We start from the raw sequence: 26,318 nt of genomic DNA on the forward strand, positions 1-26,318 counted from the left end.
AACTTTGTCATGCCTTGATGGCGTCGGGAAAATAGGAGGCGCTTTCTTTTCAGGAAAAGCTTGACGTACTGAATGCAGTAGACAAGCAGCCAGCGCGGAAGAGAGTCGACATCACTAGGGACCTTGTGTTGCCACGTGTGGTGTTTTCCAGCGATCGCAAAAAGCGGCAATCCCACATTCTCAAGTTTTTAGGGTTCTAAAGCCAAAGTTGCAGAAATACATGGTTGCTAGTAAAAGCTACACTGTTTTCGTTCATTTTGAAGGTTTTCTCATGGCTGCGTTTTCCTGGTTGTTACGTTTTGTTTTCCCGGTCCGGTGAAAAACGTATGAATGGGGTTCCACTGTATTTGGTTGCACGCAAATTTTTTTCAGGCACCATGGGAGGCAGCTTGCCACGTCTTCTAAATAGGCGGCGAAGTAATGGCAATTGGGTCTTGGTTGCCACAAAGTGCTGGCTCTACTTGTTGTGAGATGTGAGACATATGCCAACGAATTGAAGTAATGGTCACCAATTGACGGTGACTTGCAAACAGTTCCTGAATCACCCACTTTCAAGAAAGTAGGACCAAAGGGAGACATGTGGAGGAGGCACTAACAGATATGGTAGACACCATGTAGTAACCTGGATTAATACAGACTTAGTGTCGTCTGCTCAAGCTGAAACTTTGGCTGTCTACTTTGCAAATTTGAGAAAAACTCGAGGCAGCTGCATGAGTGCTTCCGAGTTAAATGTTACTTTTTTGTGAACAGCACAAAGCTCAAGATTACCCCAGAAGCCTGTGTATACCATATTTACTCTCATAATGAACCCATTTTTTTTTTTTTTTCAGAAAATTCGGTGTGAATTTGGGGGAAGGGTTCACTATGTGGGAAAAAGTTGCAACAGATTTTTAAAAGTTAAAACATCATACAATAAAGATGGTAAGAGAAGTGCTATGACAAGCTTACCTTTCCAGTAAAAGCACGTACTCAATTATGTAACCCAATTTCTTTTTTATTCACAACGTACTAGTGCCTCCCTCTCGTACTGGTGAGTAGGTTCGTCCCCCTACTCACCATCGGAGCTGTCTCTCTCAGTGAGGTCACTAATGGCTGCCTGGTCGTCGTCGGCCCACAGTGCACCATCTTCTGTGCAGTCAAGGTTGTTGGAAATTCCCGTCTTTTTGAAGCTGCAGATGATGACAAGCTTGGAGAAGGTCGTGCTTCGTGCCTCCAGTATCCATCACCAGAGCATGTTGACGGACTGCCTCTTTATTTTCTCAGCTGGGCTCGGGTCGTGACTCCCCTCGGCCATCTACTCTGTTTACAGCTGCCGCACGTTGTCTTTGAAAGGATTGTTGATGTCGAGTGGCTGCAGTGCGGAGGTCAGGCCACCCGGAATCACGGTAATGTTTGTACACATCTCCTGCATTCAGTGCTGGATGCCCTCTTTAAAATAGCCATGGAAATTGTCCATGGTGAGCAGCGACGGCAGAAGCAGAGCCCCTGGGCGTTGTACCTGAACTGTCTTGACCCAGTGTCAACCATCAACTCCGTCGACATTCAGCTCTTCTCCTGAGTTCGGACACGGATGCCAGCGTGAAGCTTGTGTTTGGGAAGCGCCTTCCTTGTAAAGGGGACAAATGGTGGCAGCTTCCTACTGTCAGCCAGCACTGCCAAGCTGCTCATAGGCGCCCGTCGTCTGCACGCACACACTTTTCGCGCCCTTCGTTTTGACCCTGGTGCTTCTGGGCATATCAATGTTTATGGCCGTCTGGTCCGTGTTGCCGATCTGGGACAGAAGAAACTGTTTTTTACCCCGGAACTGAATCGCGAAGTGATGAAAATTGTGCGCGCCTTGTCCTTGCCGTCTGCTGGCAACTCCTGGAACACTGTCGAGCTCCTTCAGAGGCATAGCCCATTTCGGTGCATGAACCGCATCGTCCAACCACTGCTTGCTTTGAAAATAGAAACAGGAATACCGTGGCTTCTGGCAGTGACCGCCTTCACTTCAGAGCCTCTTTATGTACTCCAAAACTTCTTTTTCCACACCGGGAGGGAAACTTCTCTTCTTTGGGCCCACAAAATGCATAGTGATCCCCGTTCATTTCCCGAAGCTGTCCTTCTTGTTTTCACCAGTAGCGAACACGCGCTGTTTCAACACTGAACTGGTGGCCAGCTGTGTGGTTTTCATGCTTCAACGCATGTCCCACCACCTTCAGTTTAAAACCGGCTGTGTAGCTCACATACCGGCCCATCATATGCCGCACACCAGGAGCACACGAAAAAGGTCGGTGCAGAGCTGAACAAAAATGTAGAGAAATGGTGAAGTTGGGGAACAGCACAAAACAGGGAAGAAATGTGGAGTACCGAGTATGTACGTTGTTTTTTTCGCATGCCGCTGCACTTCTATGGCGCTATACGCAAGAAGGTTTGTTTTGTGTTCAGCAGATGGCATTCCGCAAGCGCGCAATTTTTAAGTTGTGAGCTGTGGCGTTTGTGCTCGCAGGGCGCGCTACTGTTGAGATTTTTTTTTGTTAGAATGCTCTTGCAGCCTTTCTGCCAGCACTGTGGCATGATGTTAAGTTACTACGATCGTCGATGGCATCAGCAATCACACCGAGATGAAAACATTGAACAGTAGCTTTTCTATTCGCACCGCATTTTTTATGCAGTGTGACACAAAAGTAGATTCTCAAGAAGAAAACAGGAGGTTGGGGTTGGTTTATTACATGAGTAAAGGAGGTAATAAGATGTTTTTCTTTGCAATTTTATTCTGCTTTGTATTTTTGTGGATCCCTAAAATTCGCTCCAAAATTTGGGGATCCAATTTTGTTAATGCTCAGTGCCGCCATCATCGAGACTGGTAGCATACAAAGCGACATTTTGTGGTGCTTTGGTAGGCTGTTCTTTGTTTGAACTGATGCCATTTTGGCCTGCCAACTTTGTCACGTATTTGCACCAGGAATTGGCATGATGTTGGCACCATGAAGGCAGTGCCCAGGTGCCTTTAAAAGAAACGTTTTAGCTGCTGAGAGCATCTGGAATAGTGCCACTGTGTGGCAGCTCGATGTCACCGAGGGCAGCATTCGTGGCTGGAAGTTGAAGGAGGCATTTCTTTTTTGCGGGGGACCTGAGAAGAAGTTTTTGGGGGCTGGGAGGAAGCTGTGCCATGGTGCCTTCATTTGCCGCATGGTGGTTGGAAACGAATTGTTCAAGGACGGCTATGCACTGCGCTTTTGCTATGCGATGACAAAGACCATGCGTTAGATGTGCAATAGTTACTCTGTGGTCATTGCAGAAGACTTCTAGCCTCTGCTCACCAGTGACATTGTTGTAGCTGCGTGCAAGAACTTACCAGCACACGTGCTGTAGCTTGATAGGTACTTGTTTATAAATCCAGAGACTTCAGCTTAACACTTTGGACGTGGACGGACATAGGTGGATCCTGTTAATGAAGCCAAACATCACTTACTTCTTAACTTTGATGATCACCACTGATGAGATGTGCACTGAGAAAACAAACTCTGCCGATAACCAATGGTGAGAGGTGTCCGTCTGATGCTCGGCTTTTGTCGGCAGCAGCGGAGGGATTGAGGCTGTGCCTTGAATTCAGAAACAAAACAGAGATATTTATATATCACTAGGCAAAGAAAATTTATGAATGCATAAACATGTGCAAGCATCACTGTAAGAAAATACAAACACAGGCAAGAGAAAACGTTGGAAAAAGTGAGCCAGTTCACTGTGTGATGGTAGATGATGACCAGCGAAGCTTCTTAGCAAAGGACACAGAATGTAGGCGAAAGGTATGAGCAAGTTTTAGTTTTCTTGAGTGTTGACGGTGGTCATCCCTAAGGAAGACGCACAGAGTTACAGCCGTTTTCTGCTGAACATTCGCGTTAAAGTTGGCTTTGCCACAAGGCATTTTTCCACACGCAGAACAAAAATGCGCGGAACCCTAACCTATGTCTGTCCCACCCACAGACCACTTCATCCTGTGAATTAAGTAGCATCAGGTAAAGAATTGCTTTCGCAGAGGCATTCTAGGAGTGTGCCGCTCTTGGGCCCAAGTACCGAGCTCCTGTCAAGGGGAAGACAAACATCCTGGTTTGTTCTATAACTGTGCAGTCACCATCGAATTCGTAGGTCGTTCGAAACGTGAAGGGACACGCACCAAAACATTTGTTTTTCAGTGCCTCGCGCTATAGAGTGCCTCACGATTTAAAACGGCTCTTGCTTTGAAGACATGTGCAGCCACGGGTGTTTTTGTTCCAGACGCGAAAAATACAGGGAACCCTAGCTATATAAGCTTCACCTAAAAAGTATTATAAACTAGTGAAGTTGAACAAGGTGGATACAATTCAATGAATATTTAAGACACTAGAGTCCCAAAATATTCACTGATGCACCGCCATCCCGGGGCTGGGAGTGGCTACTCTTGCACAGATTTTTCCCTTCTTAATTAAGCAGCGTTGCTTTCCGATGACAAAACGCGATTGAGTTCTGGGATTCAACGTTGAAATCCTCTTTGATGCAGGTTGTTTGTGTTGATCATACTCACGCGGTGACATATCCTCCATTACTCCCAATCTTCAATGAGACTAAGCGGCCTCTAATAAAATATCCTATCGGGCTAGTTGGTGCATTGCAGTTTAAAGAAAGGTGCTAAAAACAGGACACAAGAAGGACGACGACACAGATGCGCTGCTCGCAACTATTTATTGGAAAAAGACAAAAACGACAGCACCTTAATAGGTTTCTATGTACCTACACAAACAAACATGCAAAAAAAGAGAACAGCACCATAAAAAACTGGGAAGCTTGCACTAAGTCGTGCAAGGCTTGAACCGTAGAGAAGCTGCAGGATCTTTTTTCTACCTGAGCAATGAAGGATACGTCAGCACGCATTTGTAGAAGTTTGAAATTGTTCACTTACACGTTCTGTCGTCGCTTTGCGCTGTGCTAGTAGTAGTCGTCATATTCATCGATATCGCCGTCAGGCATGTGCTCACGCGTTTTCTCGCTCCCCGGCAATTTTTCAGTTTGTCAAAGTTCCAAGGTTTTCACCAGTTCTTTTTTTTTTTCTTTTTTTTTTTCTTTTTTTGCTAAAGCCACTGCACGTGCTGGGGATGCTCGGCAGCCACCGCGAGGCACGCGCTCACGAGCACTCTGCATTTTCTTGGTATTTTTAATGCGTCACGTGCCACACATCACGGCCAGCTACAACAGCTCCACTGTTAAAATATCTGGTCAAGGTCATGGACAAGAATATGTATAGGAGGAAAAATGGTCCATTGCGGCAGGCACGGGCAAGCACCAGATAATGTCACAATAAAAACCAACGTGAACTGCAGAGATTCTCTGTGACGGCAAAGAAGAGGGTAGCGGCACCTGATGGACGAAATGATGGCAGGCCACAATTCATTCCGGTGCTGCTTAGTGAAATGCCGATTGCGGCGGCCACGCAGTTTCTCTTCCCATGACAGATGCCACTAGCTTATCTAGCGCTAGAAAGTGCTTGTGACGTTATCTGGTCGCCCTAGGAACCACCATTTTTCCTCCTGTCTTGTTCTTGCTCTGTGGTCAGGGTACACATTACTGATTAAAGTGACCCCTCTCTGCACTCTAAGGAACGGCCGCTGTTTGCAAAAGCTTGTTAGAACACGTCAGTTTTTTAGCAGCACTAGCTTATTGCTGCTGTGTAGCGGTTGCAGCAGTTATTGTGTTACTTCAGTCAGCGCCTCCATGGTACCCCTTGAGAAATGTTTTGGGACATGAATGGCACCTGCAGTGGTTGTGGGCAAAAGCTAGAATTGCGGGGTTTAAAATGGTTCGTAACCGTAGTTGAGAGTAGCTCATCTGGGCCATCATTCTTTTTTGTGTGTCCTGTTTTAGTGCTTTTTTTTTTTTTTTTCAAGCATCTAAGTGATCTCTGCGGGGCATGCTTTTTTATACAGTTTTACGTCACACTTCCAGTGCAGGGAATAACAACAAAACAATGCGTTCACCACAGTTGGACTCTATATCTTCCACCTCTCCATTTTATTGAATCGTCTGTGCGTCTACTGCTGTGGAGGCCATACTGCCTTCCAAAAGGTCCACAAATTCTTTCGAAACTGTGAAGTGGTGGTGGTTTGTTGTATTTACTTTTTCGCGGTGCAGTGATGAGTAAGAGGCGACGGGCCAGAAACGTGGGGCCGTTGACAATGTGCCTTTTTTGCTTTGTTTAAGTGCATCATTCTCGTATGCTCTCGGCTTTTTCCCGTGCACGAAAAGGGAGTGACGCAATAGCTCACAGGTGGTGTGCAAGCGAGTTTGTGACAGCCGTGCTTGACTGGGGCACCAGACAACACACATCGATTTTCGGTCCTGGTAAACGGAGCTGCTCCGTCTCGTCGTGCTGTCTGCACTGTTGCTAGCATTCATGCTGCTCTTTCCTTCGCATTCCTTTGTGTGCGCAAACCGTGCTGAGAGCATTAAAGCCCCGTGTCAAGTGATTGTCTTGATAATCAGCGAAGGCAATTAACATGGGTAGCGCACCCGCCTGGCAGTCATAGGGACAGTAGTTTAATTTTATCCCTAGCAGTGGCAGGAAGTATTTTCTTTTGCTTGTTTTGTTTGTGCGGAAACCGTCGCAACGATGGTGGTCTCTATTGAATATGCTCTCTGTATACAGCTTTTTTGGCAAGAAAAAAAAAACAATGAACAATGAACAAACAGACATGCAAATTGTAATGTGTCCTGTGACAGAGAAACTGCATATCGGCTTTATGTCCTGGTATGCTAATTATTTTCAAGAGGCTTGCGTCTTCATACATTTTTCCCATGGCAGTTGCTGTGTTCAGAGCCCTGGGCCATGTACCAATTTAGTGTGGCACATTTTGGGCCTCTGACACGTGCGCTTCTGTGATACAGCAGTCACCTTGGTGATTCGTTTATGTTAATCGCATGCTACAAGTTCTGGCCCTTTTGAAAGGTGCTGAAGTGTAAAAACACGTTTGCCTATACTGCAAAACCTCGTTACAAGAGACACTTGGTTATAAGAGACATTTGAATGTTTGGTTAATTTTCCTATGTTCACCATGTTAACAACATTGCATACAAGAGACCTTGGCTACAAGAAGCAAGTTTCCTGGGTCCCTTGAGTGTCTCTTGTAAAGAGGTTTTACTGCATCAGTAGATTACACTTCCCTCCAAAAATGAGATTTTCTTCCAAAAATGCGCGCTAAGATCAACCAAGCCCTCATCCCCTATGGTGGTCGTTGGGAGCATGTAAATTATAGTCTGGCAGCACAACAAGGGGAGTGTCTTGCGATCGGTGCCCCCATAACCCCTTTGTGCAAGGGGTGCGCGTGCTAGGTGCTCACTAGCTTTCCCAGGAGTATAATTTCTTTTCAGGTTTCTCACGTGCTCTCCCTAGTTCTTCATTCCTGTTTTGTGCTGTTTTCAGCGCTGCATGTACTCTGAAACCAGGAGCAGAAATTGTCAGTTCACTGCAGAGTAGAGGTGAAGATATGGGGGCCAGTGGTGTTATTGAGAAGAGCATACAGTGTTGGCTAGTTCAGGGAGAAAAATTGTTGAGGTGCAATTCCCAAAACAAATCATTCCGTGGATGCCATGCGGTTTACTGCAAGTTACGAAACAAGGCTACAGGCTGCTGCCAAAAGTTTGTGTGCATTTGTTGGAGGTTACATCAGCAGTTTTCTGGGACTCTGCGATTGAAGGCACGTGAGAAGAGGGGCTGTCCACTAAGTGAGAACATGTTTGGAGTGCACATTTCTGTCAAGTGCTTATTCAAGCAAAAGCGTTGAATGGCCTATTGAGTGAAAAAACTGGCGTCCGTGTTTGCAACAGAAAAACGGCTCCTTTGGAGGTGTTCCACAGCACAAGGTGTTTTATGTCACAAAGTATTTCATGGTGCAAGCTTGAGCGAAAAAGCTGGCGTCTGGCATTAGCGTCCTTAATAGAAAAACAGCCCTTTCACGAGGCAGTGGATCACAAAGCAAAGCATCTCCAATGGCAAGATTGCAAAGCCCTTCGACAATATGAAGTGAAGCAAGGCATCTCAGGCATACAGCTGGACATACATGCTTTTGCATTTACAATTCATAAGAAATGCTTAAGCGTTGGGGATTATTTCTTTTTTTGGTCGATTTCTTTCACCTCGAACTAAGGGGCATACCTATAAACTGGTTTACACAATATTTTCTTCACATTCACCCTCGTGGCAGCAGCAGAACACTGGCTATGTCTTCTCATAGGCAGGCTCTCAGCTAGCTTTAGGAGCGCATCTCTATGCGTCACGAAAAAAATCTAAAGGATTTACTTTTAAATGAAAAAGCAATCATTTTTTGCCAAACAAAAGCTTGTGAAGGCTGTGCATGAGCTTTATTATTCCACATTTTGTATCCTTTTAATGTGGAATAAGTGTGCCGAGGCGCGCCTGTTGGTGCAAAGTTTGCAGTCTCGATCATACTGTGAGTTCATCCGGAGCACACTTTGGTGGCACTCGTGTTGACAACTGTTCCAGCATTTCAGTCATAATCAACCATAATACAGTAAAGTCTCGTTACAAGAGATAAAGGCACTCTGTTATAAGAGACATGTGAAAATGGTTTGGTTGGTTTTCAAATGTTCACCGTGTTAGCAGCATTGCATACAAGAGACATGGTTACAAGAGACACTCTTTATTACTTAGGGCAACTTTTTGGGTTCCGTGAATTCTTGACTATTTAGAAGAGGCATGATGAAAGAGGGGCCTTATATGAAAGATTGTGTGGGAAATTGCCATGAAGACAAAGCTTGGGCCCACATTCATGAGACTACGGAGGTTGCAGAACGTTGTGAGGAGATTGTGTTTGCAGATGTGGACCTTGTGGGCTCTGTGGAGCTTACAGGATCAGGCGACCCTGTGCAAGTAAATGTGCAAGTAAATCGTGCAATTAAATGGCACCCTAGAGGATCAATCGGAGGAGGATGACAAGGACATTGCAGGGCAGAAAGTTTCAGCAGTTCAGGCTGACAAACATATAAGAGCACTTAAACGGTTTTGTGGGAACAGGAAGACTTGCAAAGTAAAGTGGTTTGCCTACTAAAGTTGGGAAGGAAGCTAGTACAACCTGCAGTCCCTAAAACTGCTATGAATGACTTCTTTAGGCCATAGTGAGCATTTTTTTGTCGACCTGTCTAAATACACTTTGATACAACAAAGTGGTAATGTCTTTTAAAATGTTTTGTTACAAGAGACCTTTGTTACAAGAGACATGTTTCCCGGGTCTCTTTAGCGTCTCTTGTAATGAGGTTTTACTGCAATGCTAACTTGGTGCTTTTACTCGAAGCTGGAGTGCGTTATCACTTTTTCTGAGTGTTGCCAGGAATTTAATTGGAACATCAAAGGCAAGTGTTATGGTTGTGGCTGGTGGTGTATTTACTGTGCCAGCGAGGACAGTTAGTTTAATTTCTACTATGGCTTTCATGGTAGCCATGCCAAGTTAAGCAAGCTTGTACACTTCTTCTGGCATCATAGCGTAGCACCCATGGTATAAAATCATGCCAATCCAACATGGGGGTAACATGACTCATTGGGCTAGTTGGTTGGGATTAGCAAAATGAGGGGAAGATGAAAAATATGATGAACACAAGAATGAAGATATTGCTACAATCATTAGTATTCACTGACGCGGCGAATGGTCAACCCCCACTATCATCTGTTCTTGAGCTCAGCCTCATCATCATCATCAGTCCACCATAGGAATCATTATCAACTAATGGCCAGAGGAAGATGACGACGTTCGCTCTCGGCAAGTGCGCGGCCGCTGTTTTAGGCCCCATCGAGTTCAGGGCAATAAAGCCAATTCCATCAACCTTAAATCACCAAGATCCATCATCTTATCGGTGACAATATGACAGACAAGAACACTCATCTTAGGTTTGGAGGGCAGAGTATAAATCTCCTTATCTCTCCGTTATTGCCACGAAGTTGCCTGTAGTGAGAAAAGAGAAAAAAAGAAAAGGCTAGAAGGAGGAGGATGCAGGGAAGGAGTTTATATCGTTCAATCTTAGTAATCATTGGGACTCCTCTGTTTTTGGATAAATCTCCAAAACATTCATTCACCAGCAAAGTTTTTAGGAATTCATATTTAGCTGCTAATTGCCGACTTTGGCAGTAATGGTGATGAGAAAATGACGGGTGATGTTCTTATTTTAGTATGTCTGATGACATTACGGGAACACTGGCCCTTTGAGTTTGTTGGCGATAAGGGTGAGTGGCTAGCAGTCTCAAATAGGGACCTCTTTCCCTCTTTCAGGATTAGCACATTTGAAAAATGGAGGGCTAACTTATCTCCCCAGTTCTGATACGTTATTCAAATTGTTTATCCAAATGTAAAAGCTTAAGGTGCCCCACGCATCCAAATCCTGTGTGCGAACTTTGATGACAAGAGCCAGCTTATAAGCAATTTTGAGATACAACAGAGCTCACAAATCACCAACATTGGTAAACCGCTGTCACTTTGAGACTTCACTGTTGTTTTTGAGACTCTTTGTTGCTGCCTGCGGAGACTTCTCGCTCTCCCTGTTTCTAGCGTGAACATTGAAGGAGCATTTTCAATGCTGTCATCAATTGAAGGGCATGTGCTTCCCAGCGACAGAAAAATCCAGAAATATTTCAGTACATATATTTCAGTATATTTCAGAAATATTTCTCACCACGACTAGAGTGACTTGAGCGATGCGACTCGAGCAACAGAAATTGAGTCGCTTTTGTCGCAAGTGGGAACGGGCCTTAATTGCACTTACTCCTACACTTTTTCCACTCCCCCCCACACTTTAAAACCTTTTTATGTGCCGTACGGCAAAATTGCGAAGGATAACCTTGAAAGCATGCTGAAACTCATTTTGATACAGTTTGATATGCCCAAGCTACCACCCATCTACCACCGGACGTCCGTCCAACGTACGTCCATTCCGGCTCTAGCGTACGTAAAGTCCCAGATGAAGGGACTTTACATACGTCCACTGGACGTTCGTTTTAGAGTTGATGGACATACAATGCACGTTCGTGGGATGTCCGGATTTAACACTTCCGTACGTCCGAAATTGGATGTGTTTCGGACGTTCAGTAAAAATTTATAGAATCACAATCGTTCTATTAGCGAGAAACTTGTGTTCCTTCTATGAGTAGTACACCGCATAGCACCAACGCACTACAGGACAGATAGACATACACGAACGCGGTATACTTGCTTGACACACCTTTTTCCCAGTAGCGTAGCCCTCATGCGGCGGCCCCTGGAACCACTTGGCGGAATATAGAAGAACGCGCCCCTTTTTTTCTGCCTGCCCTGCACAGTTGAAGAAGCTGTTCCAGGTGCCACGCATAATTTTGTTGGCAGAGAACTTTTTCGATGGCAGCCGCAGTGCTAGCTACCTGTCGGCCGCTTTCAGGGCTCAGAAAACGGAGCAGCACTTAGCTGGCTGGGCGTTCGCCACTGGCTAATCCAATATGGCGTCGTTTTTTTTATATCATCATGGAGGAAAGAACTGGAAGCGCGCACGCGCTTCCAGAGCGGCAGCGATACGGCAAGAATGGTGACGTCACGTGATACCTCCTGTCATGGCGGCCGCTCGGCGTTCGTTTTGTCGAAACCGAAACTGACACGAATAAACGACGGCGTAAATGAATGTTTACGCTGTGCTCGACCGTCTAACCTGTCATTCTATGATTTGTGGGCTGGTAGGCACGCATAGCAGCGCAAAAAACGTCACACGAAAATGTCGTGTCAGTACTCTTTTAATACCCCTGTCACACGGGCACTTTCAATCGCGATTGAGTCGATCCGGATCGAGCTCAATCCGGATCGGGAACCTGCTACACGGCAGTTTCAATCGCGATCGAGCTCGATCCCGCTCGAACTCAATCCTGGTTTCTCAAGCGCGATCGAGGCTTCCAAGCGCGATCGAACGAAAGCGGCGATACTCTCGTCCCCGCTCAGTAATGGCACCGAATGTGACAATTTCAACTAACGCCACAAATTGTGTCAAATAACTTGACCCAAATAAGCGTGAGGTAATATTTACATAGTTACGTATATCTACGACCGCGCGAAGTTACCAGACGCCGGCCGCAAGTACATGGTTAGCGCCATCTGGCGAACACGAGCGCAACCCGTGCAACTTCTCAATCGCGATTGAAACGTGCCGTGTAGCAGCGGCAGTACGCCGAGCGCGCTCGAAAACTCGATCGCGATTCACTTCAATCGCGATTGAAAGTGCTCGTGTGACAGGGGTATTACATACCCTTCCCCAAAGAGATCATCGTTGGAGTCGGTGAGGTGCTTCAAAAAAGTTAAAAAATTCGGCTTAATTTTAGTAACACAAAGATGAAACTTGCAATATACAAGTCAGGCTGTTGATGTACAAAATCTTTTTAATTGAAAAGCTGAGTACCTTTTCCTTTTTTTTGCTTTTGTGTGTACTTTACGCCATTATTTGATTCCTCGTGGTAACATTGTACATCCGTTGCTGGATGTCCACAGTACATCCGCAAATGTATATTCACACACGGACGTACAGTGTCCATCCAAACTTGACATTGGATGTTCGGCCGTTTTTCGGACGACCACGGTTGTCCGTCGTTGCTTGAGCTGCTTCTTCCCCTATACTAATAACAATTCAAGGAACGCGTGCTGTGGTAACTGGTTTGTCTACGCTGCGTGTTTCGCGGTAACCTTTTCGCATGATTCCATGCATACTCACAGGACTCGTGTCACCGTTTTCCCGGCTGATGTGAAGCTTGGGCGATGTATTAAAAGTTTAGAACCATTGATTCGAAACTCCTGATTTCGAATCGCTGATTTCGAATCTACATCCCTGAAATGTGGAGCGACACTTGATTGAACTCTGGAAAGGTGTGCGCGGGCGATCTGAGCGCGCGCTCCGTGTTTGCTCTCTGTTCGTGGCCGTCGAGACATGCCACGAAGCGTGTCGCGTATTTGTCGCCCCCGCCCGGCAGCAACCGAGGGCGTAGTCCGCCGACGAGACCCCGCGAGCCTCTTCCTTTATCCAGTCGGAGCCCGTGGCAGCTTCTCTCTTCACATTCGGACATTTTTTTTTTTTTTGTAACGATATTTTTAGACGTGTGTGGGCGAATGGACCCCGGGGTTCCCTTTCCGGGTCGTCCCGCCCGATTACACGAACCTTTAGCACTGCGGAAACGAACCGCTACGCACCGGGCTTGTGTTTGCTGGCCAAAGAAAAATCTGCAGAAAGACAGAGTAGCAGCTAAGTTACAAAATGATGGTAGTAGAAGGCAAGCTTGGAAGGGTAACGGCGACGACGACTGTGGCCTATGCTCGATGTCAGTTGGCCACAAGGTTTCCGGTGTTTCTAATGGGTGAATTAGTTTTCGAATTCCAGCAGCCGTTGCTTTTGAGATGGCTATAAATTGAGGTGCCGATTGAAACTCCGGGTTTATATACTAAGGTGTTTACGCTCGGTCTACCTTAATCAACTACAAATTATCCGAAAGGGGCATGGTAATTAGACGCGCAAGAATTCATAATGAACACTTTTTTTAGGTTTCAGTTTCAGTTTATTTCATTTCACGACATAGATGAGGGTAGGCCCGGGAAAAAAGCGACTTGGTGTCGCTTGAGGAGACCCGAGCCCCCCTTTTACATGGCAGACAGCGAGATCTTGAACACAAACTTTGGTACATCGCATACAGTATTAAAGACACACACACACACACACACTAGTAAGGTGATTGACGCGTGCTGGTGGTCATTTGCTTGCAAGCAAAATGACCACCGGCGCTAAGACCAGCGGTCAAATAAAAGCATGCTTTTATTTGACCGCTGGTCTTAGCGCCTATTTGAAAGTACCACGGGGGCATCAAGGCGCGACAGAGCCGTAAGCTTCACCGCGATTGTTAATTAAAAAAAAAATTCTGTACGTAGTAGCAGTGTGCCCCAGTAGTCAAGCCGATCTTTTTGGCTTGCCTATTTTCTCATAATATTGGAAAACGGAAGCGTACGGGGCTGACATGGTGTTTAATCACTCAACGATTGCATTGTCGAGGTGGCGTAAACGCGAAATGAACGCACACTAGTAAGATTCGGGGGCCAGGTTTCTTAATGGGGTGTCTCCGATACGAAGAGCAGTTCGCAGCCAGAAGCAGTGGTGCCCGAACGTGCTCTCACAGTTCAGAGACTCGATGCATTCGGCTTTGCATGGCAGCATGAGGCGTCGAGGCGGCTCCAGTTGCACACTTGCCACCGGTAAGGTTCTAGTTCTTCCGCGATGCAGCGCCCAGCGCTGTGCTTCATACGCGAGGCTATGGTGACGTCCCTTCTTCCTTCGTGTTCGTGGCACTCACCATTGGAGCCTGACGTCGTCATCCGCCATTGCCCCGCGACGCGCTCAAGGCGGGGACACTGGGCGGGGCCTGTAAAGCTGCGCTCGTCCCTCCGTCGAGGATCGTCGCGCTGTGCCGCGCGGCGCATTGTTTTCTTCGCCAGTCCGTGCTGCCTGGTCCGTGTGCGGGTCCGACAGGGCCCGTGTCGATCGCCGGCGATCCATCCTGGAGGGTCTGGAGCCCCGTCTCCTGGCCTTGTGCCTCGTGTCTGCGCCCTTGCTGGCTGCCGCTTGCTGCTGTCCCGCGGGTTTCTCCCTCGTCAACGAAGGCTTTCCACTGTGCAGTTCTGTGGCGGAGAGGGGCTGCTTAAAAGTAAACCACAAGGTCCATTGCTTCGCTAGCCTGCTGCCTCGTCAGACGTCTCGTTCCTGCCCGTTGCCGCACGTTCACGTACCGGTTTCTTGAAGGAACAAGTCGCCAGTATCGGCATTTTCATTCTCATAGTATTTTAAAGCAACATTAATAGCTGCCCTTTTGGGAACCAACTATTTGACCTGCGGTGCCCCTTGACTGCCAGCGCCCTTGCTTACCTTCAGCCTTCTGCTTCGCCCTCGAAACTTATTAGCACAATCGTCACGTTTTCCCTCTCCTTGACGTGCTGTGAGGTCTGTTTCGGGCCTGTTAAGTTCACAGTAGTGAACAGGCGCGTAAAGCTCGTTCAACTTCACAATTCCGACCACAGTGCAACCGTCCGCGCCCTGGAATCCTCCGGCTGCAACGGCAATCGGCGACGCAGTTGATTTACTTGGGTGCATATTTTTCGGGCCCGAGATAGACGGTTGCGCCACTTAGCTGGCTTCTGGTATGCTGCCGCCGACGGGACGCGTCTTGTCCGCACACCAGCAGCGCAACGCGTCCTGACCATGTTTGCGCCCGCTACGTTTGAGGGCCACCATCCTCATCTTCGGCAGCCGAACTCGTCCAGCGCAATGTACGCGATTCGGGAGCCCCTGTACCCGCAGTGCCACGACCAGCAACAGCAGCAACACTCGGGACTGCACATCCTCTGCCAGGTGTGTCCGCGTTTCGTTTCCTTGTCTGTCGGCAGCGGAAGTACGTTTGTACTGCGTGCTTTTTCCTTTGGCTCACCGTACTGATTGCTCCCTGCTGGTGGGATGGTTCTTTTATCAGCCGCACCGCAGATATTTAACTCCATGGAGCTGCCCAAGAGCATGGACTCCGCTGTCGCAACTTACTCTTTCCTTATACACATGCTATGTAATGCTTGTTATTGTACGCGTGTTTATAAATGGCTCACTAACACTATCCGCACTATAATTGTGGTGCCCCATTTCAACGAATGAATTCATTTCTGCGCTGCGCCCTGTCTGTAGGCTTTCCTGCTATATAAGAAGCGTACCTGCGGCGTCTTTCGCGCTCACAACTGAAGCACGGTGATTCGCGTTGGCTGTTGGCTTGTTGACTTCACCGCTTCGACCTTTGATTGCCTGTCTGCAGCATAACGAATGCAGGGTGTGTACGAGCATCTGTGAGGATTGAGCGGCGACCCGGTGGGGACCCACGCCTGGCGTCTCGGTATCTCTGTGCGCCATATCTCATGCTCATTCAGTACTGGGACGTGCACAGTGAGAGTTCGGAGACAGCGAGGCCTCACAACGCGTAAACTCGGTTTGTTATATGTAACACAGCCGGGGACCAAGCCCTGGTATTCTGAATCTCTCCCCCACTCAAGCGTCCAGTTGAGGAGATCCTTGAAAGCGATTTTCGCGTGTAAGAGCATTGCGGTATCCTCCGCTCAGTCGATCCGAGGAAACACATGGAGTGGAGGACAGACTGAAAATACGACCACTTCTCAGTACGTGGCCTTAGCCACGGTATATATTTGGATTAGTGATCATGCATTCCCTGTCAGACTGTAAGCATCAACGGGTTGTTCTATTAGCAAGACAAGTGGGAGCGCCCCTCGGCTGTAATGTACGAGCGCTAGCAAAGCGGCGTTTTTTTTTTTTTCTTCGCTCTGATGTTCACTGTGATGTGACGATACATTACGTTATTTTTCTGTGCAGCGTCCTTGTGCCGTTTGTGGCAGCTCTTTTTTTACAGCGCAGCATCCGAGCTGCAGGTCGGTTGCTCCGCTGCTTGCCCAACCTTATTCGCCGCTGCAGCGGCCGGTGGGGGCTTCTCTTTAAAAACGCATTGTGTGCAAATGCGCCCCGAAGAGCGGGAAGAGGGGAAGCCGCGCGGGAGGGAGGCCTTCGCGACGGCGCGTGCATCCCTTTCGCCGACGCCGGCTAATGAGCCCCGATTTGCTTGAGCAGCGGTCCGTTTTCGAGGCCCGCTCCTCGAGCCACGCGCCGCCGTCCGCCGAACTCGGGGCCGCCGACGCCGTTTCTCGCTGCCCGGGCAAGGTGCCGTCGACTCTGGCGATTCGCTATTTTGTCGTCCTTCGAATCGAAATTCCTCGGGAACTGAAGTTTGCGGTTTGAAAGCGAAAGCCCAGCGATTATCGGGCTTATTTGCTGCTGCGTGTTGTCGCAGGCATACCGAAGGAAAAGCCGAATGAAGAAGATTTGGGCTGACTTGGCAGTGTGCAATTTGGGGGGACGAAGTATTAGGAATGCGAGCCGCTGACGAAATAACAGGAGTTCGTACAGCATGCAAGATGATCTCAGAGCTAACGGTCACAATAAGGAGTGTACGTCACTGATAGTTTGACGTGAAGAATAGTAGATGCGAGGTTCTTTCGGGGCGTATACGAGGGCGTGCAGGGGCAGCTTGCTGCGGTCCGGCGGTGCCTCGATCCCGCCTTCAGTTGCAGACGCATGCTCGTTCGCTCCTCTAGTTTTCGCCTCTGCTTCCGCTATAAGCAGCTTTCGATGCAAAACTTGAAGGTGGAGAGACAGGCCCAGGAAAAGTTCAAGTGAAAATGCAAGCCCACCAATATCAGCCTGCTAGCGTTCCTTTAGAAGGATAGGAAAGGTGTTTCTGACACAGTAACATGTATCCCGTGGGAACCTAGACAAGGCTGTGCCAGGAACGGGAGTTTAAGAAAGGATAACGAAAGAAAAGGGGGAAAAAAATAACTGCATTTAAGGCATCTCGTCCCTCTTCCTCGTGGACACGAGGCTCAGCCCGATGCGCCCCTAAGCTTGCTCCGACTTTTCCGCAACGCGGCGTTTCTCGCACGTCCCTCGTGCATAGTGCCAACCGTGCTTAGCGCGCTAGCTGTCTCAGTCGTCACGTTTGCTCGCTTCAGCACCAGCAATGGCTGCCCGTCGCTCCTTTTTTTTTTTTTTTTGTACACCAGTGTCGACATTTCGCTGCCGTCACTCCCACTACTTCCACTTTTGCCGCCCGCACAGTGGCTGCAGGCTCTATTTTGCAACGAGTTCAAACGCTGGCGGGAGTCGACCGATGGAGGCAGAGGCAGTTGGCGAGCCGCGCTTCGACTTGTTGTTTCCCCGGAAACGGCCCCGTCGTTGCGGAGGCAGCTCTCTCCACGCGCTCTTTTCACTCTATCGTCATGTACTCTTCTTTTGCTCGCTGTGACAGACCGAAGCGGCTCGACGCAAAGATTTTGCCGACATGCCCCGTATATTGCTCACGCAATAATAGAGAACAAAATGAATTAATAAGCGCCAATGCGTGCAGGGTGATTGAGATTGTGAGCACTGTAAAGCGCGTGCGCCAACTTGGTGCCAAGCTTCCGTCCTTGGAGCTACGATTCCTCCACCCGTTGTCCTCCTTGCCCACTAAATCGTCACTGCCCTCGTTGGAGCATGCGCCTGGATGCTGTCGGTTCACTCAGCATGGCAGTTTACAGCGGGAACTTTGTTAGAATTATCACACCAAAAGTGTCGGTGTGACGGTGTCTGTAGTCGCATCTGCTGCAGGCACCATCCGACAGTGTCACGCCCGCTGTGTCCTCCTCAGCATTGCTTTTGCCAATTAAAAAAAAAGAGAAAAGATCGATATGAAGCTATCAATTCCCATATGTCCCTGCACAAGGAGGAAAAAGTTGCACCAAAAATGCACCAAAAGAATATGAGAAAAAGTGAAGTAGAAGCTGACGCTTGGCTGTCCTGCGCAGGGCCCCTTCTCATCTCCCTCAAAGGTAATATTTTGACTGGTGGCGTTGATCGTCTTTCCACCTTTCTTCTGCGCAACTGTTTAGTGTTCGCAGTTAAAAAGAAAGTGGTCGTTATAAACTATAGAATTCAGAAGAACGACGCGTTTGCCGACGCTCACGCGCATGCCTTCTTTTATTCTGAACTATCATCCCCTGGTGGCGTTTCTGTACAACGTTGCAGACCATTGTTGTACAAGTGATTTGTTAACGTCGAAAAATAACAAGGACATATGATTATGGCGTTGGCGAGGACCCGTGCACGCAAAGATAGTAGTAGTCGAAGTTTCTCCGTTTCCACCCAAAAAGTACCTATATGGTTGGGGACGTGTCCCTATGTGCAGTACCACTGGTTCGCAGACATGTTTCGGCGCCGGCGCGTCCTGGGGAATTTGTCGGCTGTTGTCTGATAGCCAGAAGATGACAATGCTGCTCTGGGGGACTGGGGCCCAAGCAGCACGGAATAAAAAAAAAATATCGGCGCAGACTTAGCGCCGTATGGCGTCACTGCGGTGCAACGTTGCACGCCGAAGCGCGTACCGCAACCACGGTAACAGTGCGCGCCGGCTTAGTGTGGCATGATTTGGTGAAAACGAGGTGTGCTTCCTGCGAACTACAGTGACTATGCCTGGCCAGCGTGACTCGTCGTCAACGGTGACGCTACGGAGTAGCCACGACGCGGGTGTGGCCAATTCCTACCTAAACGTGGATGACAAGAACCTTGTCTGGGGCCGTCTAGGTGCCTTGCAAGTAATGGCTTCCGCCTCCTTTCTATTCCGCAGTGATTTAGGCTTAGTGAAAGTGTAGTTTCGCCTGTGCCGTGCACTAGCTGTGTCATTTCCTCGTTTTAGCAACAGCGGATGGTTGCGTTGTAATGGTTTCGTTCCTGTTAAGCTAGAGAACGCGCGCTTCGTAAAACCGGCTCTTGTGTTTTCGTGTCGCTTCTATCGGCTGTGGTTTGGTTCGGAATTTCCTTATTGAACGTAGTGTGAGGACCATGCGTTCACTGCTTAGCTGAGTTGACTTTATCGTATATGCCATTAAACTTCACATTTTTGGTGGCATGCTTTACTGCTTTGCTGGCAAGCAGTGTGCTGTTCTCCGACTGTACTTTGGTGCCGTCCGGTGTCACCATCGGGAATTTTCGTGGGAAATCTGTCGCATTTCAGGACGGTATGCTATATTACGTATTTATAGCATTTCAGTATCTCCAGCGTGCGTCACTTCTTTTCTTTATTCTTTTACTGCGTAATGAGAATTTTGCGCTTGTTTTCAAACTTTTTTCAATCACGTCCGGCGTAGTACAGCATCGAGTTTCGCGGTGGACCCGACCCCATGCTACACGTAAGGTACGACCTCAGGCCCGGCGCGTCATACGTTTAATTCATTTGCGCTTTATCTCCCTCGCGGTCCTGGATGCCACACGCTAATGTAGGATCTCGCAAATACTCAGCGCAAGCTGTTTTCTTTCCAAATGAGAAGCTTTCGTGGCATAAGCGTCCGTTTCGAGATGTGCCGCAAATCCTTTGCGGGTCCGTGCAGAAACAGGGGCGCTATACTACATTGCCGTCTATTTTTGGTAACCGGCGCGGTGTTTATTCTGTGCGCGTTTACACGAGCTGCCACCGCAACCGCCCTGCCACGAAATGAACTTCGTTGTCCTGCCAAATCGCCGTCCGTTTCCTCCCGGAAGAAAACATTTTTTCTTTTGCTCCCCGTAATTTAGAGCTTGAGCGACTACGTATACCGATGTCATAAAATTGCAACGCTGGCTTCCAAGTTTTGCTGCACGTTATTGTCTATTAACCATATCCGAGCACTCTCGAAGCGAACGCCGTTGAAACGAACACGCGCTGAGCCTTGCGCTGGCGAATACCCTGGCACAAGTGGTTATCGCTTGTATCAATGCATGGTAGGACTGGCTGGTGATGCTGCAAATCTATTGCCCTGCGTGTGATAGCCGTGAAAGGCTCGCTATGCCTGTGACCTGATAACCTTTTCATGGCGGAACTGCGTATCGCCTCCTGTATTGGGTCGCATTTAATGCTCCAGGAGGAGGTGCGTCAGTGCGCACTGGCACAACCACCATTACGGAATTGAATGCCGCTACACCACGCTGTTACCATCGTGTTTCGGGCGCTCCATTATACACGATTGCAAGCCGAGTTGCTGCTTATGATTGCTTAGGGTAGCGTCCGCTAGTTTTCTACCCCCCCCCCCCCCCCCCGTCCTATTTTAAGCGAGACTTTATTTGCCTCACTGATGGCGCTCCATGTCGCGCCACAAAGCAGTGGAGGAAAGTCACCATTACACAGTGGTTTTCACAAAACTACGATGATGATAAACGAAGGCACGTCATGCGCCTCAAAAAAAAAAAAAAAAAAAACTTTCCCCTGGTCGGTATAGAACCTGGGCCCTTCGCGTTATGAGTCCGACGTCGATTCCGACATGGTCGCGGCAGTTTGGATTTTGGCTTTGGACTTTAACTCAGGTTGTGTGGGAGAAAGCTTCACGTTTTAACTATCTCTTAAGAAAGGGGCTTTGATTTTATTCAGCAGTGATGGCTCACTATACACCAACAAGCGAAACCGTTCGCTCTTTTCTAGAGCGAAAAGGGAAGAGTACAAGCTTGCACCATTTTAATTCGTTTTTTTTTTTAGGTTGAAATTTGTTAGCGGTGGCAAATGTTTTCCCAGTGGGTGAGTTGAAAACTTATGGTGGCATTGAGGTAGGTTGAAAGGGCGGGGTGTTCGAGGTTCACTCTGAACGCCGCCAAAAATAGACCGTGTTGCGTGTGTCCCCATGAAATTCCGGGGCCGACCGTGATCTTCCATAAATGAGCGTGCGTTTTCCCGACTCTAGCTCTGTGACGGGCAGCGTTGTTGCAGTGGGCCCCCCTGTACTGCTGGAAGCGTGTCGTTGCTCCTTCGTTGCTTTTTTATTTTTCGCGCGCGTCCGCTCGCGTGTGCGCGTTCGGCACATGAACTTTCATGAACCAGTATCCGTGGTTGTGCTTTTTGAAGTGCGCGCAGAAATTCGATTTTCTTCGGTGTCTAACTTTAAAAAGCTGTATTTGTTGTCAGTTTGGAAGTAATCGAAAAAAAAAATTGCCTGTTCCGTGTAATTACGGTGAAAGCGACGGGGCGCGGACCCTGCGCGGCTTTTTTTCTCCACTTTCCGCAAACTTTGTGCCCCGGTCGCCGTGCTTGTGTAGAAAGCGTTCCTTGGATGTCGCGATGTGTTCACTGACGTCTCTAAAAGCTCCGTTTATAGTTTGAGGATCACCCGCTTTAGTGGTACTACGTTCACGACCTTAAAATATGCCTTGGGCGCAAATTATTGCGGTTGACTCCTTACTGTCCTGCCGGAAGAAGGCCACGTGAACATCTGGAACATGAAAGCTTGGCACCACGTACGAACACGTGCACAACCAGCCGCTGATCACGTGGGCACAGTTGAAATGACTCAATTGTAACTTCTGGCGTGCATATTGCGGAAGAGTGGTTGCGCGCGTTGGTCGCAAATTCTGGCTGTAGGGGTAAATTTGTAAATGCGAAAAGCTCAGCGTGTTTGTCATGTTTATCTGTCATTCGAAAGTCAGAAATATTATTGGTGGGTTTGCTCGCCAGTGGGGCCACTGGCACGCAGGCGGTTACTTTACACTGTAGTACTTTGTGGATCACTGGTTGCTTATTAGTAACGACCTACCAGCGGCACAGCCGTGGGTCAGGGACGGGAGATGGGGTGGAGCAATACCTTCTCTCTGATGTCGCTTGCAACAATGCAAGCTGGTACGCGGCGTCTTTTCTGTAACTTCAATGCCACGTTTGCGGAAAATGACACTGAAGTGAGTTGTAGAGATTGTGTAATGACTATCATCATCGTCGACAGCCTATTTAAGTCACTGCAGGACGAAGACCTCTCCCGCCGACCTCCAAACCTCTCCTGTCCTGCGCGGTCCGAGTCCATTCCTTGCCTCCGAATTTTCTGATTCAGTCCCTCCATCGAGTAAATGGCCTTCCCCGGTTTGTAGACCCGTCTCTCGGTAGTCACTCTGTTACCATGGTAATCCACCGGCTGTCATTTCGTCTCATTACATACCAGATTAAAATATAGAATGCGCCGGCGATGTTTGGAATTTTCTCGACCACTTGGCGTGCTTTCTTAACGAGAAAAGAGCGTTGGAAAGTGCCATTTCTCTCGTACTGGCCCTCAGCGCTGATTTGCTGAAGCTATGATCGAGGACACGCTGGCAAGTTCGCCGGGGTAAATTTAGCGGATGTGTGGCGTGTTAGCCGTGCACAGGGAGGAGACGTGTACATTAATGACACTGAAATGACGAAAAACAATAATTGGAAGGCCTGGCGTGTGCGGCATCTACATCCGATCCGACGGGTGCAGCTCCAAAGCAACGCGGTGTGACACGATGCAGGTCCGAAGGAAGAAGCGTCACGAAGGGAATTCTAATCTACCTCTGTGCGCACCCTACGCGATTGCGCGGGAAAGCCTTTGAAATTTCCGCGCCTCCGTGCGTCGCGCTGTTGCATACGGCTGCATGCCCATTGGCTCGGTTGTGTACTACATACTCGTCTCTTTCATTTAACCGATCGTCTGCCCCTACGCATCGACGGCCACATGATCTCAGTGGCAGTGAGAGGAGGGAAGTACGAGCTTCGGAAAGGTGAGGTGTTTGTTGCAGCAACGAGACGCGGCGCGCGCCCACCGACGCGTGCGCGCGCGCGCGGACGGACGTCTCGTGGCGGGGGCGGCGGGACGCGCTCATTAGCGTCCAGAGCTGCTCGCCAGCAGCCGGGCATTGTTCGCCTCTGATCAGCCGAAGGATGTCCACGCTTGGTTGGCCGCGCCCCCAAAGGAGCTCGCCCACGGGGGGAGCCTTTCGCTTCCTCGTGCAGCCCCTTATCTGCTTGACGGTCTGCTTATCATATGCAGGCCTGGTTGGCCTGCCTGCTCCTGGCGGCGCCGCCACTCGTTTGAAAGGGGTCATAGCGTGGCGGGCATTGATGTGTGCAGCGAGATATCCGTGAACATGCCCGCGACGCGGGCAAGGCACACGCATGGACTGGTTCTGGCGGAATACGGACGTAAAGCGCGCGCGTGTAGCTTAGTCATCCTGGACTGTTTTTCGAGGTTCGCTTTCTGTTTAAAGCGAACTGTTTGTGCAATTAAATGAATTATGACAAACAAGCAGGTACATCGTTTATGCAGCGACCAATAAATGGGAAAATGTATTCCATCGATTGTTGAATGCTGCCTGCTACTGGGAGCAGCAAAGCTAAAAACTTCTTTTAATAACATGCACGAAAAACATTTCAGATTAAACTGTCAGATCGAATCATTTTTATACTTCTCTTCTGTATGGTTCTCATCTAAAAGGCATGGCTTGAGGTTATGCAGCCATTGTCCTATGCTTGTAATGTAGTACATGATTAACTGTTATGTCGAGGGCTTCGCTGCTTAGCATACCAGTCGTATAGCAGACATGATGCACACAGACAGAATACCAAAACTTGGCGCAATTCCTCCAGAGGCTAAATAGACTAGCCCCACTTCTAGCTGTTGCTGCAATATAGACAGCTAAACTTCCGTGAGTTGAAACAAAAGTTTTATCCAGCCAGCTAGTTGGTGTTATGTGGCTAGGGATGATATTTGCATTAGGTTTAGCATGCAACATTTCTTTGGAGGGGATCAGGGACATTTTAACAAGACAAGCTTAGTTATTGTCCTTTGTATCACCAAAGGGGTCTGTTAGGACATGAGCAGGCTACTACTGTGTCCTGTAGTTAGTGCTAATGCAGCCCTGTTAACAAAACTTATGCAGTTTTGTTAATTTTATCATTTTCAATTTGCTAAGCAGCAGTTAGCCTTTGGACCACAAAACCGAAACACTAGTTTAAATTATCTGAGTTAGCAGAATCTTGCATATACTCTGCGATGCATGTGCAGCTCTGGCACATTGATCTCTCCTCTCTACAAACCTCCCATGCTGTCTCTCCTTTATTGTTTCAAGCAGTCTTTGTAAATCATCAAATGGATTTCTGTCTGTGCTTGCCTACTCACTTCAGCAACAGTCAAATGTCTTCTGGTCCACTATTTAAAGCAGCACCTATTTCTTGGGACAACTTCGAGTGTAACAAATGGGAAGGTGTCACAAGCTTAAGGCCAATCTGACGGTTTCTGGTTTCCCAAAAGAAGTTACCAGCTGCTCCTGGCAATCGCTCCATGGCTGTCTTCGCGCTGCTGAAAAGAATGAAATGCAAATATAAAACGAAAACACTGCAGAACTGGTTGTTTAATGCCTGCTAAGAATAGTCATGCACTATTGTAGTAGCTGGGATGACCTGTAGCCCCGCAGTGTTTCAGAATGGCGATGCTGCTTTTGCAGGCTTGCTGTGTTGTAATCTCAGAACCTCCTCTAGAAAACCATGTTCGGATTACCTTTGATGCGAAGCATTCTTAGGCTGCTATTTTAGTTTTCAAAGTCCTGGCTTTCTGTACTGCTGTCGTAGGTGTGCTCAAGAAGTCACAGCAGCTGCCGTTGGCGTTAAGGAGTGTTACATGCAGGCACTACGGGATTTCTTTTCTGCGAAGACCTAGGTACCCTTATCTGGGGATTAGCGAAACCAGAGATTGCTTTGCATTTAGAGAAAGAACGTTGGATGTGAGTAGTACTGCTTGGAGAACCTTGACTTTTCCCTTTGCTGTGCAACTGGGACATGCGAAGCGCCAGTGGTTTCACCCTGTGGGTCTTGTTGTGGCTGTGCAGGCGGCCGACCTGTACCCTGCTGCGGATGACTGCTGGGGCGGAGGCCACGAGCAGAGGGAGCCCAGTGTGGAGAAGCCCTGTGCCCCCCTGGCGGCTGGGGGGCCACCGCCCCACAACTACACGGACCCTTTCCCCGGCGTGCTCCTGAACAACGCCACCCTGGGCCCCCCACCGATGGACCACAGCAACGCCTACCTGCAGGGAGCCTTCGGTACGTGGCTCGTCAGCCTCGCTCAGTACGAGCACCGCATGTGTGGTGGGCCAAGTTAAACTCTCCGAGATGGTGCTGTGTGCCCGGAACAATCTAAAATGTCTGTAACTGCCTCTCCTCCCAAAAGCAATTCTAGAACAGTAATGTTACTTGGAATAGATCCCCGTAAGGGAGCAGTTTAAGTCGGTGGTAAGAAAGAAAAAAAAAATGGCTGTGGTTTAGCTCAGCTGACCTTGGATATGCAAAATAAAAGCTTGGCTTAGTCTGGTTGAGTCTTGGTTTTAACCTTTGATGTAGCTGTTTTGCTGACCACGGCTCAAAGCCGTTCGGTCCCGTGCAGTGCTCACAGAAGGGGGCCTGCTCTCTCTCTCATTCACGGCAAACACGGCGTTCCTCTGAGTCACGTAGCCCGAGACGACCCAGCGGCGCATGCTCCGGGAGGCTGCGTGGTTGGTCGGCTGGCTATCAGCTGATCAGCCGCATCTGTCGCGGCCGCCGCCACTATTTGAGAAGAATGACTGAAAACGAGCTTTGTGCGCAGCGCCGAAAGTGGGCCCAGCGAGTCACGTCATGCGCTTTAAAGGGGTGTGTCTGCAGTCAAAAGGTGAACTTGCGCATCCGCGGCGAAACCGCTGGACGAGAGTAGTAAAGCGTTTCTTTAAAAGCCAAAACTCTAAAGTGTCAAAACTTTGGTTGCAATTTTGAATTATTACTGCCATGGCTGAGAGCTAGATGTTGAACTCTGTTTTTCGCAGTCTCGGGATCTGCATCAGTTGAAGGCATGCTACTAGGCAGGGTAGTTTATGAGTTGGTGTTGAAGGGACGCCCAAAAGAGTCC

The 26,318-nt window shown here is 48.5% G+C and overlaps 1 protein-coding gene across 3 annotated transcripts in view; it reads left to right on the forward strand.

Annotated features, from left to right (window-relative positions):
- Positions 1 to 26,318, forward strand: part of Cnc (NFE2 like bZIP transcription factor cap-n-collar) — a 98,935-nt gene that overhangs the window by 30,585 nt on the left and 42,032 nt on the right. For all 3 annotated transcript variants that reach the window (XM_077706858.1, XM_077706856.1, XM_077706857.1), the window contains one exon: positions 25,270 to 25,480. In XM_077706858.1, the coding sequence (XP_077562984.1) occupies positions 25,270 to 25,480 (211 nt within the window). The remainder of the gene's footprint in view (positions 1 to 25,269; positions 25,481 to 26,318) is intronic.

This window comes from Haemaphysalis longicornis, unplaced genomic scaffold (assembly GCF_048455015.1).
Source record: "Haemaphysalis longicornis isolate Haplotype H1 unplaced genomic scaffold, Haemaphysalis longicornis Haplotype H1 scaffold_4, whole genome shotgun sequence".
Taxonomy (NCBI): domain Eukaryota; kingdom Metazoa; phylum Arthropoda; class Arachnida; order Ixodida; family Ixodidae; genus Haemaphysalis; species Haemaphysalis longicornis.